Source organism: Homalodisca vitripennis, chromosome 1 (genome assembly GCF_021130785.1).
Source record: "Homalodisca vitripennis isolate AUS2020 chromosome 1, UT_GWSS_2.1, whole genome shotgun sequence".
Taxonomy (NCBI): Eukaryota; Metazoa; Arthropoda; class Insecta; order Hemiptera; family Cicadellidae; genus Homalodisca; species Homalodisca vitripennis.
The window spans coordinates 83,237,250-83,254,393 of NC_060207.1; the positions used below are offsets into that span (position 1 = coordinate 83,237,250).

General features: G+C 39.1%; 1 protein-coding gene across 10 annotated transcripts in view; it reads left to right on the forward strand.

Moving 5' to 3' along the window:
* The window catches only part of LOC124365795 (ankyrin repeat domain-containing protein SOWAHC), a 244,344-nt gene that overhangs the window by 50,738 nt on the left and 176,462 nt on the right, over positions 1-17,144 (forward strand). For all 10 annotated transcript variants that reach the window (XR_006922749.1, XR_006922750.1, XM_046821836.1 and 7 more), the window contains one exon: positions 15,468-15,509. Coding sequence is in view for 8 of the 10 variants with exons in the window: in XM_046821836.1 (XP_046677792.1) it covers positions 15,468-15,509 (42 nt within the window). In the remaining 2 variants the exon portion in view is untranslated. The remainder of the gene's footprint in view (positions 1-15,467; positions 15,510-17,144) is intronic.

The following is a 17,144-nucleotide window of genomic DNA, read 5'->3' on the forward strand; positions in this document are numbered from 1 at the left end:
ACTTCAGATGGTGATAAATAATAGAAGTGTCGGCGACAAGAAATAACAGCCACAGCTTGGACGGGCTAGAGGCGCGTGTTAACACACTTCTAACACATGTCGGTATTACATACATACAAGCCGCACTGTCCAGCTTTTTAACTAGTGGCCAGCAAGGCGAGGTGTGACGGTACACTGGTGTACAGTGTCAGTTGGCTGGCTGTTAATATCACTTACATGTCTTAACATCATAAAAGAGCAATCACTCACCAGCGACACTAACTGTGCGAACAGTAATGGAACTAGAGCTGGACCTTTTGTTACTCCAAAGTATAACTAGTGGCCAGCAAGGCAAGGTGTGACGGTACACTGGTGTACAGTGTCAGTTGGCTGGCTGTTAATATCACTTACATGTCTTAACATCATAAAAGAGCAATCACTCACCAGCGATGCTAGCTGCGAACAGTAAGTGAACTAGAGCTGAACCTTTGTTACTCCAAAGTATAACATTATTGGATATTTTGAATCTACACAACTTCTCTAGTGAAAAGTACACGTGGATTAATTATCCTACTGAGCACTTGAAATTTTAGTGGTTATTGTTTTTTAATAAAGCTCATAGCTGCTTCAAGATTTGTAGATTGTGATGGCCAATTTATAGGATACTATCCTACTGTCCGTATCCGGACGTTAGAGTGTGGCGCGTGTGGGGAGTGTGGTACAATGCAGATAATTAGGCAGCCTGGAGACAGGGGTGTCGAGTGAGAAGGCGCGAGGGGGTGGTTTCCCAGCGCCCCCTCTTTCTAGCCCGGCACGTTCCTCAGATGGAACCAAAACATTAGCGGCCTCCTTCAACATCGAGTTGGAGTGGACGAACGTCCCTCTCTCCCCAGGCAGATGTCGTTAGTTAGTTGACTAACCGTGCAGAATCGAGTGGGAGAACAACACGCAACAAGGTTCCATTCCATTTAGACGTTTTGTAAGTTTCTACTGCGTCGCGCAGCGCAGTGGTCGCCCCTCTGACATGGGAAACTGGCACAGACTGTGGAACGCGAGAGCAACAGGAAAACTACAGAGTTTGGGTACACATTTAGTTCACATCAACTATCTTGACGTGGGGCTCAAATGTAATTTATACATGATACACGTATAGTTTCCAATGGCGGAGTGTATCAAGTACAGAGTTTATCGCATCAAGCGAAGTCAAGCATGGCTGCTGCTTGGATGGGTGACCGCTAAGCAATCCTGTCTTATCTAAAGACTCCCGTGCCCCCTACTCTCGTTTTTGGTGAATCGGAACTCACTTTTAAGCCATTATCAGATGCACACAAGAGTGCAGCAATAACCGTACTATCGTGAGTTACAAGGTGAGTGGAACCGTCCCCTTAGTTTATCAGGCTATGTTAGGGGTGATCACGGTGACATTGTACGTGTTGAGTGTTACAGCGGGGAACGGGTACTCGGTAGCTCGTGCCGCGACAGAGTATCGTATATTATCCATTATCAGATGCACACAAGAGTGCAGCAATAACCTTACTATCGTGAGTTACAAGGTGAGTGGAACCGTCTCCTTAGTTTATCAGGCTATGTTAGGGGTGATCGCGGTGACATTGTACGTGTTGAGTGTTACAGCGGGGAACGGGTACTCGGTAGCTCGTGCCGCGACAGAGTATCGTATATTATCCATTATCAGATGCACACAAGAGTGCAGCAATAACCGTACTATCGTGAGTTACAAGGTGAGTGGAACCGTCCCCTTAGTTTATCAGGCTATGTTAGGGGTGATCACGGTGACATTGTACGTGTTGAGTGTTACAGCGGGGAACGGGTACTCGGTAGCTCGTGCCGCGACAGAGTATCGTATATTATCCATTATCAGATGCACACAAGAGTGCAGCAATAACCGTACTATCGTGAGTTACAAGGTGAGTGGAACCGTCCCCTTAGTTTATCAGGCTATGTTAGGGGTGATCACGGTGACATTGTACGTGTTGAGTGTTACAGCGGGGAACGGGTACTCGGTAGCTCGTGCCGCGACAGAGTATCGTATATTATCCATTATCAGATGCACACAAGAGTGCAGCAATAACCGTACTATCGTGAGTTACAAGGTGAGTGGAACCGTCCCCTTAGTTTATCAGGCTATGTTAGGGGTGATCACGGTGACATTGTACGTGTTGATTGTTACAGCGGGGAACGGGTACTCGGTAGCTCGTGCCGCGACAGAGTATCGTATATTATCCACTATCAGATGCACACAAGAGTGCAGCAATAACCTTACTATCGTGAGTTACAAGGTGGGTGGAACCGTCTCCTTAGTTTATCAGGCTATGTTAGGGGTGATCACGGTGACATTGTACGTGTTGATTGTTACAGCGGGGAACGGGTACTCGGTAGCTCGTGCCGCGACAGAGTATCGTATATTATCCACTATCAGATGCACACAAGAATGCAGCAATAACCTTACTATCGTGAGTTACAAGGTGGGTGGAACCGTCTCCTTAGTTTATCAGGCTATGTTAGGGGTGATCGCGGTGACATTGTACGTGTTGAGTGTTACAGCGGGGAACGGGTACTCGGTAGCTCGTGCCGCGACAGAGTATCGTATATTATCCACTATCAGATGCACACAAGAGTGCAGCAATAACCGTACTGTCGTGAGTTACAAGGTGGGTGGTACCGTCTCCTTAGTTTATCAGGCTATGTTAGGGGTGATCGCAGTGACATTGTACGTGTTGAGTGTTACAGCGGGGAACGGGTACTCGGTAGCTCGTGCCGCGACAGAGTATCGTATATTATCCACTATCAGATACACACAAGAGTGCAGCAATAACCGTAATATCGTGAGTTACAAGGTGAGTGGAACCGTCCCCTGGTTACAGAGACTCTGCAATTGAATTATTTGATAATAAAAATATCCCTTGCATTATGATGATGGCTAACTGTAGAAATACAATTTCTTTAATCTGATATTTGTGTTTTTAGTGTTATAGGTGTTATAAGTTTTTGGTCCTTTTACCACATTTAAGATCTGTTTATCTTGACATTAATTAATTAAACGTGTATTTCAAGAAATTATTAAATCTAACCTAAAAATGTCAAATTTCTTGTCGATTCTGCATGTCAAGGTTTATACAGTTTGGGTTCTACTGCAGTACGGATTCGGAATGGAACCGGAATAATATACGGTATGGATGCCACTTCAAGGCATATCCATACTGTATACGATTATGGTTATGAAAACCTTATTGTATTTCGAACGGTTTTTGAGATTGAGTGCCTTACAATCCCATGAGAATAAATTAATAATAGTTCAGTTGTCTTAAAATCTGCGTACTCTTTTCCGACTGAGCCGGAATAACTATTTTAAAATTAAATGTCTAAGAAGAAAAACATCTTATTTTGACACAAAATTAGACTAATTAAAATGAACGCTTGTGGTGGTTTTGTGATACTGGTTCTGTGTTGATCAAAGACATCCATGTTGATCAAACTTTAAAATTACCATTTTGGTTAGATAATCGTAGAACTCAGGATGGGTGTTATCTTTTCATTGCGCAGAAAAGATGTCGGAGATGTTGGTTTTCAGTTCCTGAGATGTGACTTAGTCAAATCAGAACTTCAGAGGTAAAATATGGGTTCTTTGAAGTAACCATGTTTTGGTTCAGTCATATTTTCACTCGTACAAGATAACATACAACCTCTTTCATACCTAAAACTATCTCTTGGATATAGCAATGTGGGATGAATAAAGAAAACACACATGGCAAAACAAAACAACCGTTAGTGAAACTACAGAAGCAACTTTCTCCTTTAACTGTGTATTTAGGATTTCGTGAATAGCTACTAGTTTAATGCCAACAGATGTTTTAATGATTGTAATTCCGGCTTCAGTTTTGTTTGCAAATAAACATTTTGAAACAGATTTTTGTTGACGATAGATAGTTATTAAATATAACAAACTCTTGATTATCCGCAGTCGATTTATCCGCTTCGCAAATTATACGCGGCTTCCGCGGTGAAACCTGTACATAAAAAACCAAAATAAGCTTTTAAAAGTTTGAAAAACACCTTAGAAATATTGAACTAATTTATTATATGTTCTAAATAATATACGTTATGACGAGTATTACAAATAAATTAAATAGTAAACTTCGGTCAGTAACTGGCCAATTTACCAGTATGTATTAGTTTGCAGCTATTATTGGCTTAATCCCTATTAGTGGCCTGTCCGCGATATTCCCTTGTGGGTACCCGTCTACTTGGCGGATAACCGAGAGTTCAGTGTAAAGTGTACAAAGTTGAATTCTGTGTTTATAAGACGGGAGGCGAGAGAGGGCGAGAGCCTGTAGCAATGCGCCACCGTATATCCGCCCCAGTCTAATATAATGTTGTGTTTGTGTGCTCAGTGTAACTTTGTTGAGCCGAGTTCGGAGCTCGGTTTGTGAACAACCTTGTAGCGAGCGCCCCGGCCCAGCCCCGCGGACATTCTTCCGCTACAGGGGGGAGTGTTCAGCGTTAATTTGGCACAACTTAGTTCTTCACCTGTGTTCTCTCATCTGTTCTTCGACATTCGAAGTAATATTGAGTATCGTCTACCTTGGCAAACATGAAAGTTTATTTCTAAACTGCACGATATAAAAAAAGTCGTTACGAACCTGTAAGATGTCGGTCTGTCAGAACGTATAAGTTGTATTGCTGCCTCTTTAAATATTTTAAAAATATCAAATATTTAAAATGTCCATTCTTTACTTTGAAGGTTTATAATAAACTTTAAATCTGCACGTTTCTTCAGCGTTGTTAAAATTCCATATATTTGTATCGTTGAACTCGTATTAAAATATCAATTAGTATGCGTTTTTAACCTTGCTTACATATATAATTTTCTATCGTCAACTAATAAAGAGCTAGAATTACGAACTGTGTAAGGAAACTAGTTAATTATAGGAAATATGAACCTCAGACATCTGTTATATCGTTCCTCGGCGACTCTATATAATGATACTTGTATGTTAAACCAAGAAAGGCATGCGATATACCTTTTGCATATCTTATTTCATTAATACTTATACAGCCAAGAAGCTTAAGCCATTATTTCTTTTGTTTATTTTAATGGATGCAATGGTTTCCTCTGTTATTAACGTTGATATCGATACCATTCCCCCTCTACCACATCGGTTTTAATTCTTCCTATAGAACCTTTGACACACTCTTGATAGGCTTATCAGCTTTGGTGGTATCATACTTTACCCATAACGTGTCTTCATTATTACTCGTACTATCTACGAGTATGTTAGCAGCAACTGCTATACACATTTCCGGTCTACCTCTAATACTTGAGGAACTTAATCCTGTAATTGTTGAAAGTAACCGTAACGGTAATTATTAACAGTACTACCTAGAGAGGACTTGATTTCTGTGACAAAAAGGGACAACAAATGTATCTTTTAGCTTTGACAAAGACGAGAGGAGTTAACATCGTTTCAGGGGCGAAGATGAAAAGTTGCTACAGCGACTGTGATGACTGACGCTCGTCTACTTGTTGCCGACGGCACGCGGCTCAAGGGTTGTTTTCATTACCTCTCCCCCACACACGTGCTCCTGCCCTCTCCCCCCCCCCACATCTCGGCACCGACTACGGCCTTTTTTTAAATCCATTGTTCTCCCCCATGATGTATTGTTATTTCCCATCATACAATGTGGCTAATGTCGACAGGAGTGCGGTTCGTGCGACGGGGTTTGCGCGGTTTCGCGATATTTCACAATTTCCCCGCGGTCAGTTCATCATGGGGATGTCTGGGAACTTACTGGGGTCACGTGTCTTGTTGAGAGCTTTTTGGAAAATTTGCTAAAAAATTTAATACAACGAAATCAATGTTACTTTTATTTGCCCGTTGTAGCATTTGGCTTTGACGCATCGTTACTTCCAGAACAGTATATCTTCAGAAGATCTTCAAAAAAGATTTAGTTGCTCTTTGCTTATCTCAGTTTCACACATCCACGTCTTGCGGTAATAGGCTATTATCCTAATATTGTATACGATAATAGACTATTATCCTAACATCCTAAAAGAAGATAAATAGGTTGCTACTATCGGCCGTGACTAGTGAACTATAGAGACTCCAGCCCATAGTCCATAGGTACTCGTATACTGGTAGTTACTCGTTTCCAGTATAACGTATCCTGCTAAACCAGCGCTAGCGCTGCCAGACCGCAACTACGAGGTTTGAAGCTCTCCGATAATTTATCTTAAATACTTAGGAGTATTTATTCTCCACACATTTATAACTATAGTAAGCTACTTCGACAATCAGTAAAAACCTCACAAAACATCGTATAGTAAATAATTGAGTTACCATGTTAGCACTTTTTATTATTCGTATAAACTTTTACATTTCATATTAATTTCGAAAAAATAGTTATTTTAAATATAAGTACTAAATAATACACTGTATGTCAATGTTAGTTTCCTGTTTTTTATATCATATATAGATTCGAAGCGCATTCAGTACCGAAACTCATGTTATTGCCTATAATCTTGAAAGCTTTTTGTATAACTGTTGTACGTCTTATTATAAAATAATGTAAACGTTAAAAAGATTAGGAACCCAACATGTTTCATATACGAGCATATGAAACTTACTGTACAGTAAAATAATGTTATATAATTATGAAAGAAGAAGTCCATGCTGCTACAGCGAAAGTCGACGTCATCTTCAACACCATTATTTACCTGTGAATGTAGGTCCAATGTTATAAAACTGTGTATCGTGGCTCGGATTGTCAACACTGTTTAACATTGTGCAGGCCAGCAACCGGCCGCGGCTGGTGTTTGTCTTATCTGGTCGATTGTAAGATGATGTGATAACATCCCGATAGCAGATAATACGTGTTGCCGCCGACCGTAATTCTCAGTGTATTAATGTGCTTTGTGCTGTGCTGTGCAATGCTGCCGAAAGTAAAGAAAGATCTCACTCTGAAGCGCATACGCAAGGTATTCTTCTTCAGCGTTCATTGTTAGAATGTTTTGGACCGTATGTCTCTTGATAAATGCCACATTTATATATCTTTGGGTAATTGTATCATTGGCGTTTGGAGTATTTTAGTATATTACACCGATGTGTCTGTTATTATCTCAAGGTTATTGTTACCTCGTAATTTAAGTTCTAATTATTTGTTTGCATCATTAAATAATTAAATGATTTTAAAACTTAAATGGTATGATTTATTCAAACTGTTGCAACTGTAATAATGAAAATATTATCACAATTTAATGTACTAGTCTTAGATGTTCCTGACATTTTATACACAGTTTATTTACCAACCATTAAACATTGAATGAGCTTTACAATGCTAAATGTGGTATTAGCACATTAAGCGAGAGGGAGAGTTTCCTAGTACTTTTGCAGTCCGATGACAACTGAAATTCAATTATGTTTTACAATTTAGTTGTTGGTTCAATATGTTTATGAAGGATACAATTTGTTGCTCTTCAAATAACAACCATCCAGTAATTTGTTAGTCGTTTGAAGATTCATGATAGTCAATCAACTCCAAGCAATACAAATTGATAGTGTTTATCTTATAAATATGTGAGCTAAATACAGATTTGTCTTATCATTTTAAAATTTTAATAAATTTTACTATGTAGGTATAGAGAAAGCTCTGAAGAAAATATCGTTTTCACCATCGGTTGGAGCTACTGGAGCAAAGGCTCGTACCAAAAGTAAATACCACTAGTTTAAATGAACACATTGTTGCCAATATCACTGGCATTGGAGCATTGCACGCTCCTAAAGTAAAGGCCACTAATTTAAATGAACACGTTGTTGCCAATATCACTGGCATTGGAGCATTGCACGCTCCTAAAGTAAAGGCCTCTAGTTTAAATGAACACATTGTTGCCAGTATCACTGGCATTGGAGCATTGCACGCTCCTAAAGTAAAGGCCACTAATTTAAATGAACACGTTGTTGCCAATATCACTGGCATTGGAGCATTGCACGCTCCTAAAGTAAAGGCCTCTAGTTTAAATGAACACATTGTTGCCAATATCACTGGCATTGGAGCATTGCACGCTCCTAAAGTAAAGGCCACTAGTTTAAATGAACACGTTGTTGCCAATATCACTGGCATTGGAGCATTGCACGCTCCTAAAGTAAAGGCCTCTAGTTTAAATGAACACGTTGTTGCCAATATCACTGGCATTGGAGCATTGCACGCTCCTAAAGTAAAGGCCACTAGTTTAAATGAACACATTGTTGCCAATATCTCTGGCATTGGAGCATTGCACGCTCCTAAAGTAAAGGCCACTAGTTTAAATGAACATTTTGTTGCCAATATCACTGGCATTGGAGCATTGCACGCTCCTAAAGTAAAGGCCACTAGTTTAAATGAACACATTGTTGCCAATATCTCTGGCATTGGAGCATTGCACGCTCCTAAAGTAAAGGCCACTAGTTTAAATGAACACATTGTTGCCAATATCTCTGGCATTGGAGCATTGCACGCTCCTAAAGTAAAGGCCACTAGTTTAAATGAACATTTTGTTGCCAATATCACTGGCATTGGAGCATTGCACGCTCCTAAAGTAAAAACCACTAGTTTAAATGAACACATTGTTGCCAATATTACTGGCATTGGAGCATTGCATGGTCCTAAAGTAAAGGCCACTAGTTTTGATAACAATGTCATATTCATGTACTCTAGGAAGGTATTGGTGCATTTGCAGGTTTATAAAGTAGATGTCAGTAGTTTTAATAAAAATGTTGTCAGCATCTGTTGGGAACTTTTGGAGCAATTGCACGCAACAAGAAGAAATCCTATTTTTTCACGCATCTTTTATCGGTTTAAAGAAACTTGTTAATAATAAGTTTAATATATTTTGGGAATTTTGTGCGTGCTTAAAACAAATTACTGCAGATGGTCTCAGAATTCAATTATTCTTTTAATGGTCGGTAAAGTAAAAAATTTTCTAGACTTGCACAAATTAATCTAGATGATATTGAGACTGAAACTACCATTATGTTAATTTTTGAATCTGCTCTGAATTTATATTTATTTATATTTGGTTTAATTCGTCATCCTTAGCACAAGAGATTCAGTTTTGGAAAGGTAGTTTAAGTAACTTTTTCGTTATTTATTTTTTTTTGCGTTTGGCTGCAGAGATTTGTGTGGGAGTGTTTTTTTTTTTAATGAAGAGATCTCTTTTAGTTTTTTTTTACCCGTCGATCGGGCTTGACCCTTTCTCCTGGACCATTGGCCTTTGCGGGGAACTTATCAAACAGAATAAAGAATAGACGGTACAGCACAGGTACACAGTACTGATACAAAGTACAACGGTCACAGACAGGACTTGAACTCGCGTTATCTTCCAGATCCATGTCCTGGACCGCTCGGCCACCAGCTCTCGTGGGTTTATAAGGCAGAATTTGTTTTAAAATACCTTGCATGGATTCTTATGGAAAACTAATCACTGTTTTGCATAGATAAAGATCTGTGCAATTGTTGTTAATTGGTCCTAGAAATACTACTTTGCCCAGGTACTTAAGTAAGCATATCATGTGCCTTTTGTCTAAATATATGCATCGTAATAGTTTACTTTGCGAATTTTTAAATGTGAATGTTAAAGTTAGTGTGTGTATGTAACTAAATATTCTTAATCTCGTCTATTGTGCCAGAACAATAGTAGTGCGTCTTCGAACGGTTAAAATATTGCCCTACTAAGATGCTGAAACATCAAAAGCTTCATCTCCTCGAAGTGTAAGTTATTAAAATAAGTGTTAACTTGTATCTCGGTCATGACACATGCAGCACTGTCACAGTGGAGAAGTCGGCACGGGCTACAAGTGAACAGCATTAACGAAGAATGCGGGCATTAACAGCCGGTCACTCGGTCACCGTGTGTGATTGTGGTTATCACAGCACTCCGACCGTGCCTTCCAGTGTTGTAAATCATCTACACCTGGCTCACGCCGTATCGTGACTCATCATAATACTCGGCTCACCTGTGATATTGGAATACAATCTTCCAAAAGGTGGAAATATATAATACAGGGACATTTGGGTGACAGGATACGTGTGGATGGGAATTGTGACCTCTTTCTGCCGATATCCCAAGCTACATCCAAGTAGGGGAGGGGGAGAATAGTTAGCACTATCAACCTTCATCCTATATACTTCAACATTTATAAATTGACACGGGAAGTGGATAATTCTCTCATGTTTAAGCTTGCAAACACGTTTGACTAAGGGAGCCCCATCCATCCCAACACTAGTAGTTACTTTACTCCTATTTACAAATCTCTTTGTACGCAGCAACAGTATAGGAACTAAGCTCCCTCCGAAATGCACAAAATGTATACCGGTAATACAATGGAATAAAGCACGTGAGCGATATTGTTCATGGAGCACAATTGTGTGACTGCTCTAGTCCAACATATGTTACAACCCACTGGCAGCATTTGACACATGCATTGTTTTTTACCGTAGATAACACCAGTTAACTGATTTTAACAAATTTATTGACAAGGAATACAATAAATAGCCGGCAACATTTGTAGGTAGAATATTGGTAGTAGGGCGTTCTTTCCGTTAACTTGTTTGTCTTATTTTTTACTGCATAATTACAGTTGGTAGTCATTATAGTAATAATTTAATTTCATAGGAATTTGTTGATGGGTTAATGTTCAACTAATTATCTATTTAATTCACTCACATAAAATGAAAACTGATATAAACTCAAATAAATATGAACAATTTAAGTCTTTATTTTTTTTTTAAACATAATTTCAATTTTAATTAGATCTAAGTATTAGTATTAAGGCATTAACTTAAAATATACTTCGGAATATTTGGTATACAAAACCATTTTAAACTTCACACGCTGTTAATTGGGTTTGTATTCCAGAAGTATTTGCGGATACCCTGACTGTGTGGGGGAACGTCCTAGAATGTAATCTGGAGTCGCGGTTGTCTGTCTGTAACTGTATGTCGTGGCGGCCCGTATCGTGTTACACTGTCGACGCTATATCACACTCATTCTGGACATTTATCAAGTCCGCACCACCACTGCTGTTCTGTCTCCCTCACTTGGCTGGAATATTTTCTTAGGTCTCATCGGTCGCTATGAGCACGGACAGAATATCCGTGTGTAGTCTATGTGATCGTCTTAGCTGAGTTAGTCTAATCTATCGACTGGGATGGTACCTAAGCTCTCGATCTTCAAAGCATACTCAAAGAGACAGACATCTCGAAACGCTGTCAAAAACCCGGCGAGCTGAGGTCCCATCTGGAACTTTCTCACCTTACGACTTGAGGAAGTAACAACCGTGCCCGACGAATGTCAGTTAATTATTGACTTCGAGGATTGTTCTACAAACCGATAAATACGGCAATTATGGACTTGCCCAAGTGTGGTATACTTTGTCAGCTCGTACAGACACAGCTCCAGTACCCGTAGCTCATGCTACCCGGGGAAGGTAACTTCGGTCTCGACTTCCTTGCCTGGTTGTGTTCCAGCGGTCCTCTTCCTCACAAGAGGGGGGTTCTCCGTAATCTGAGTTGAGATACACTCATCAGAGTTAAAATAAATCGTTCCTTTCAAAAACCATGTACCACTTACAGTAGTTGGCGGCTAAGGCATAGTGGATACCGGCCACTTGCTACGCACTTCGGCTTTCTTGGGGAACCTTGCGTTGGGCAAAAGAGTAGGTAGTTCTTTCGATGTTGTTTTGTCTCTTCGTACACAGTTAGACAACAGATTTCAGTCAATACGTTGAACTCAAATGAAGATGAGAACTTCGCTCTCTCTTCGAGTACCATACCAGCCAGTATAGGAGACTAAAATCTACTATTATATCAAGCATTTTCAATTCCGTATTAGGTTCAAACTGAAGTAACCAATTTAATTTTGTCATTCCTAAAAAAATATTTTTTGTTTTAAGCTCAACCGACTAAAGTTATATGCAATGACCAGTTTTAAATAATGAATGCAATCCCATTACAAATTTTAAACATCTCCATTCACTGAATAATGATCCTGTCAGCAAATACGGGGGTAATGTCTTGTGTAGGTATACCAGTCAATGTTCACAAAACACAAAATTCTGGATACAAAATAAATCCGTAAGACTATTTACTATGTTCTATTATGCTCGCTTTCTAAACAGTAATTCGGGTCATTTTGTATATTAAATCAATTTGTAGTCAAGTGCACTAAATTTAAAACATTATAAATAAATAAAATGTGTTTAGTGTGATTAAGTGTTCAGTGTAAAATACAAAAATTATAACTTTAGTTTGTTTATACTTGGACCCTTGTACAACATAACCATGTGTACTAAATGCACTTCATTGTGTTCTGGCTGTATCCGTCGATTTTCAGAAGTGCTCCACATGGACACACATCAATCGGAGAAATGAAGCGAATCACAGATGACGAAATGAAGACCCGATATCACCGGGCGCCTAAATGATTGATCGGTCCCACACTGATAACTGGTAAATTTGTTAACGAACCCTTCAAATTGGTATTAATGAAAGTTATAAATGACCGTGGTGTTTTGACAGAGGCGCTTATAAATCTGTAAAACAATAGCAGGCGAGTCGGCAGGATTGATAGGCCGTGGCGCACCGCTCGCGGTTCCTCATGAATCATACAGTCCACTCATTACAGATGCATGAGAGATGGTATCGGCTGTCACTGGGGTCGAGTCAATCATTGGTTGTTCGCTGATTGATCAAGATGTAAACAATCCCGAGGCGCCGGTCCGGGGGTCGAGCCGCAGTTGTTCCTCGCCACTTAGGGTGCGTTTACACTGGCCAGCACCGTACTGACCGCAGAGGACCGAGTTTAGACTTCTACAGAGGTTCAACTTGATAATGGTATTTTCAAACAACAAAATTTGTGTACTCCGATCCGAGTCTAGTCTCATTGCAATCTGCAGTGAATTGTGGCCCATAGACTGTGGACACAAGATAAGAGTTATGTAGAGACATCTATACATGATACTTTTTAAAAATTCACTGAAATAAAAGTTAGTGCAGTTTTCCTCATCTTATTCCAGAGACGTTAATTGGTAATCTATCCTTGAATAGTCCTGTAATCTGTATAGAGTAAAATATGGTGGCTCAGTTAACCTAAACTTACATTTTGATTTAATTTCATCAATTTGTAACACCATACTTAATACTTTTTGTAACACATAATGATGGCGTACAGCTGAAATCCTATTGTTTTTTTTAAATCATCCATCGTCAACAACAATGTATCAATGTATTAATCTCAGTACAGACTTGTGTTGGGTTGCATCAGTCTGCAATTCGCTCATACGTTATAATGTGAAGTGAACGTGGTCAAAGTGTCCGACTCCGTGTGATGATGATGTAAGCGACACTGTCAACTGTGGCTGCGGTTGTTGGTTGCGGCACGGGAGGAGGTGTTTCACACATATGACGGACGCGGTAAGCCCGATCATTGACACTCGAGGTGGTAATTGTAGTGTAGTGCCTGTTTTGTGTGGTTTACATACTGCAAAGGAGATCTGATGACAAGTAATAATTGAGGTTGGGACTGTCTCAAAAGGACGATTCGGATGAGGACAGTGACATCGTCTTCTCATGGTTCCTTTCCACCGGGTACGGGATTGGGCACTACAGAAATGTTGGTGAAGTCAACAGAACCTTACTGGTGCCTTTTGGTTGTGTTGGTTGTTGACCGGTTAAGCTTCATCCAATCAAAATATAGCTCCGTCCCCATCAACCCATCTGTATAATCTGATGTGTATCATTGACAGATTCGTTTGTTGACGTTCTTTGATTGAAGACGGCTCTTCACAATAAGTTAAATAATTTAGAAATGTCATTAATTGTGTTAGTTATGACTTGTCACGGTGTGGTAGCCGATTCTCTTAACACCGACCCCTTAAGAGCTAGGATTGAAAGGTTCATTTATTGATATGTTCTCGTGACGGTTAAGACATTTCCAGGACTAAATACTTAATACATTTATGTATACAGTATTTTATATCATTGTTTCCGTATCAAGTAGGTCGAAATTCCTCTGTCATTTCGCTCTTTTACCATTTTTCACGCCAGGCGATTGTAAACGCCCGCTAAACAAATACTAAGTTGGAACCCAAATGACCTTGAAAACAGTAGCGTGGGTCGAGGCGCGAGGAAGTAACTGATGAGATAATCTGAGGAAGTTGAAGATGTGCAGTCAGTCAGTGGTCCCACAATCTTTGACCCCGTTATCATTATCAGTCTCCCGGTTACACTCGAGTGGTTACGGTCGTTTCAAACCCCGGTTGTGGGATAACATTGATGGAGGAAGATTCCAGGAGAAGCATTTTGGAGGTACTTAAGATTGTGGAAATGTTCATCTGTTTCGGTACTCCATAATATCACATAGAAAGGTATAATGGTTATTTCTAAAATCACTATCGTGAATTCTTCGATTTGGTAATGTGCATGATAGTCTTTCGTTTCAATATTTTTCTCTTCCAGTCAATACGGTATTGGTTGAGTTTATATTTATATGTATGTAAGTAACGTTTGTATTCGTGAATTAATTTTTCTAAACGCATAATAGTTTAAAGAAGTATTTACAAAGCAGTACTTTAGTAATAGTAGAAATGTGGTGCTTATAACGTTATTCCTTACGTTTTAATAAGCATAAAAGTAGAATGTCACGCATATATACCGGATATATCATAGTAAATTGTCTGCATGATCTTGTTCGTGATCAGTCGTGAAAGTTATTATGTTATAGTTGCTTTATTTTGGACATTTAATTTTAGAATCTATGAATCTGTCATTAATTCAGTGTCAAAATATTTACCTTACTGAGGTCTATCTTTATGAAACAAATAGTTTCTAATTGCTCAAAAAGGAGGTAAAACGCCTACAAATTGATTTGAACTCCGAGCCACTGTGATCTCACCTCGATTACTGCTTCCATAGACTGTGCCACTGTCCTAGCAACTCCAGCGATACACCGAACGTCTGAGAGAGTCACGTGTCAACCGAGGCTTGGGTGTCGATTTCGGTATTTTTACTAGAAGTTTTAAGAAGAACCATTACGGATCCAGGAATGCAATTTAACCGAGCTGTTGGCATTCCTCTAACACATTTTCTGTCACCGGAGCTCGTCGTCCGTTTGTCACAGCCCAGCCGGGTGACGGTCGAAACAACGGTTTATTTATAAACATCGCGTCATAACCGCCTGTCAGCTGCTACGAGTATGTTGTATTTTTACGCTCCGCTTCATACGGCGAGCGGTGTTCATCGCGTTAAAAACAGGCGAAAACATCGCATCTACACGGGTCAACTGGAAAATATTCAGTTATTTGTGCAACTGCGTGAAACTGCGATGGAGCCTAACAAATCGGTTACCCCTACACGAGTTATTGTACTTTGTGCACTAATGTAGTTTTAATATTGGAGCTTCTATGTTTGTAATGCTAATTTAGGACTGTTTGTTTCAGGGTGGACCAGATAAGGATGACGACACGCATTCTGTCACTTCTGTAAGTATAAAATAGTGCACTTGGTTATTTATCCATGTTCCTGGGTGCTAACCGGATACCTTGACGTATCGTGGGCGATGTGCTCCAACACAATTCTAGTTCTTTTTAAAAAACCTACAAAATTATTTGAATTTGTAAAAAATAAGCAATTGCAGTGACTACGTAGGAACATCAAAGCCCCGAGGGGTGAAATAAGTACCGTTTTTAGGCTCTTGAACAACCTTTTCAGTAGTTTTCAAAACTTTATGCAAGTATAGTGCGCGCGCACGTGTGGATACTCGGATACGACATTTAATCATCAAATTTGGTGCACATTTTCCTTTCTGCATATCTTGGATAGGTTTTCTGCCGGGCAAACTGAATGGGGAAAGCAGGTTGTGTGGGGAAAGTAAAAACTTCAGTTAGTGGAAATTTTAATCGTGTGACAAATGTATGTCTGGTTCCCGCACTATAAAGAGTAACAATTTCAATGTAGTAAACGTTTCTGTATGTTTAATATTTTTAGAAAAATTGAATTTAAAATGAAATGAGGATTCAATGCTATGAGATTTTTTTTAGTCAATATGGCTTATTATATCACATGTTTGGTGGTGTCCTGAAACCAAGCAGACACTTTCGAATTTACATACAAATTATTTGCTTAGTACTTTTTCATTCAACTGAAATTCGGATCAAGGTTTCTATTAAAAAGTCATTTCCTTGGTAAAATTTTATGTATTCAGTACTTCTGCATCTATTTATGTTTTAAAACGTTGATTGTACTTACGGTGTAGTATTAAAATTTGACTTCCAGGAACGTTTTGAGTGCTTTTCGCGTAGTACCGAAGATTTTGCGTGTCCATTGGACCGTGATTATACAAAGTTTGCATTATACATAGATGTTAATTCTTGAGAGATTGTATATTACATATAAACTTGAACAAATTTCTCTCCTTGTCAAAATTCCAAGGGTTACTGGAATTAGTGACATGATGTACACATGTTAGTATATATGACGTAGCATACATGAATGTAGCACAGAATCACATCATTAGATCATTACTGTATGTTTCGTTGTTGATACAATAATGAACATACATTTCGTAATATTTGGACAAATATTCCTGCTCACCTGGACAGCGTAGTATCTGAACAATGTAATCTAATGCTGGTTCTGGAACTTAGTAATTACTTTTGTTGTTGTAGTATTATTATTATTATTATCTACACTAACATTTCAGAATGGTTACATCATGTTTTAGGGTTTTAAACTATTTTTACTTCTAAGAATCAATGTTTATGTTATTAAAAATAATATTAAAATTAGAGATTAATTAGGACAACATAGAGATTAATCGTATGTTTCGTTTTCATTAAAATCATTATTTGTACTCAAATACTTATGGTTTGGGTGTGTGATCTTATATTAGTTTAGTAGTTAAAATAAGGATGCGGATAATTTGTCATTAACAACCTTCTGTCCGAGAGTCCCAGCATCACGTCCGCATTCCTGGGACCTCCGCACGTTCACAAATCTCGCTAATCTTCGCTTGTGTAACAATTTGTATGATTTAACGTGGTGCGGGCCCGAGCAGCGGCAGGTAGAACCGTATATCTCCGGGAATTACAAGAGCCGCGTAAATTACAAGATAAATA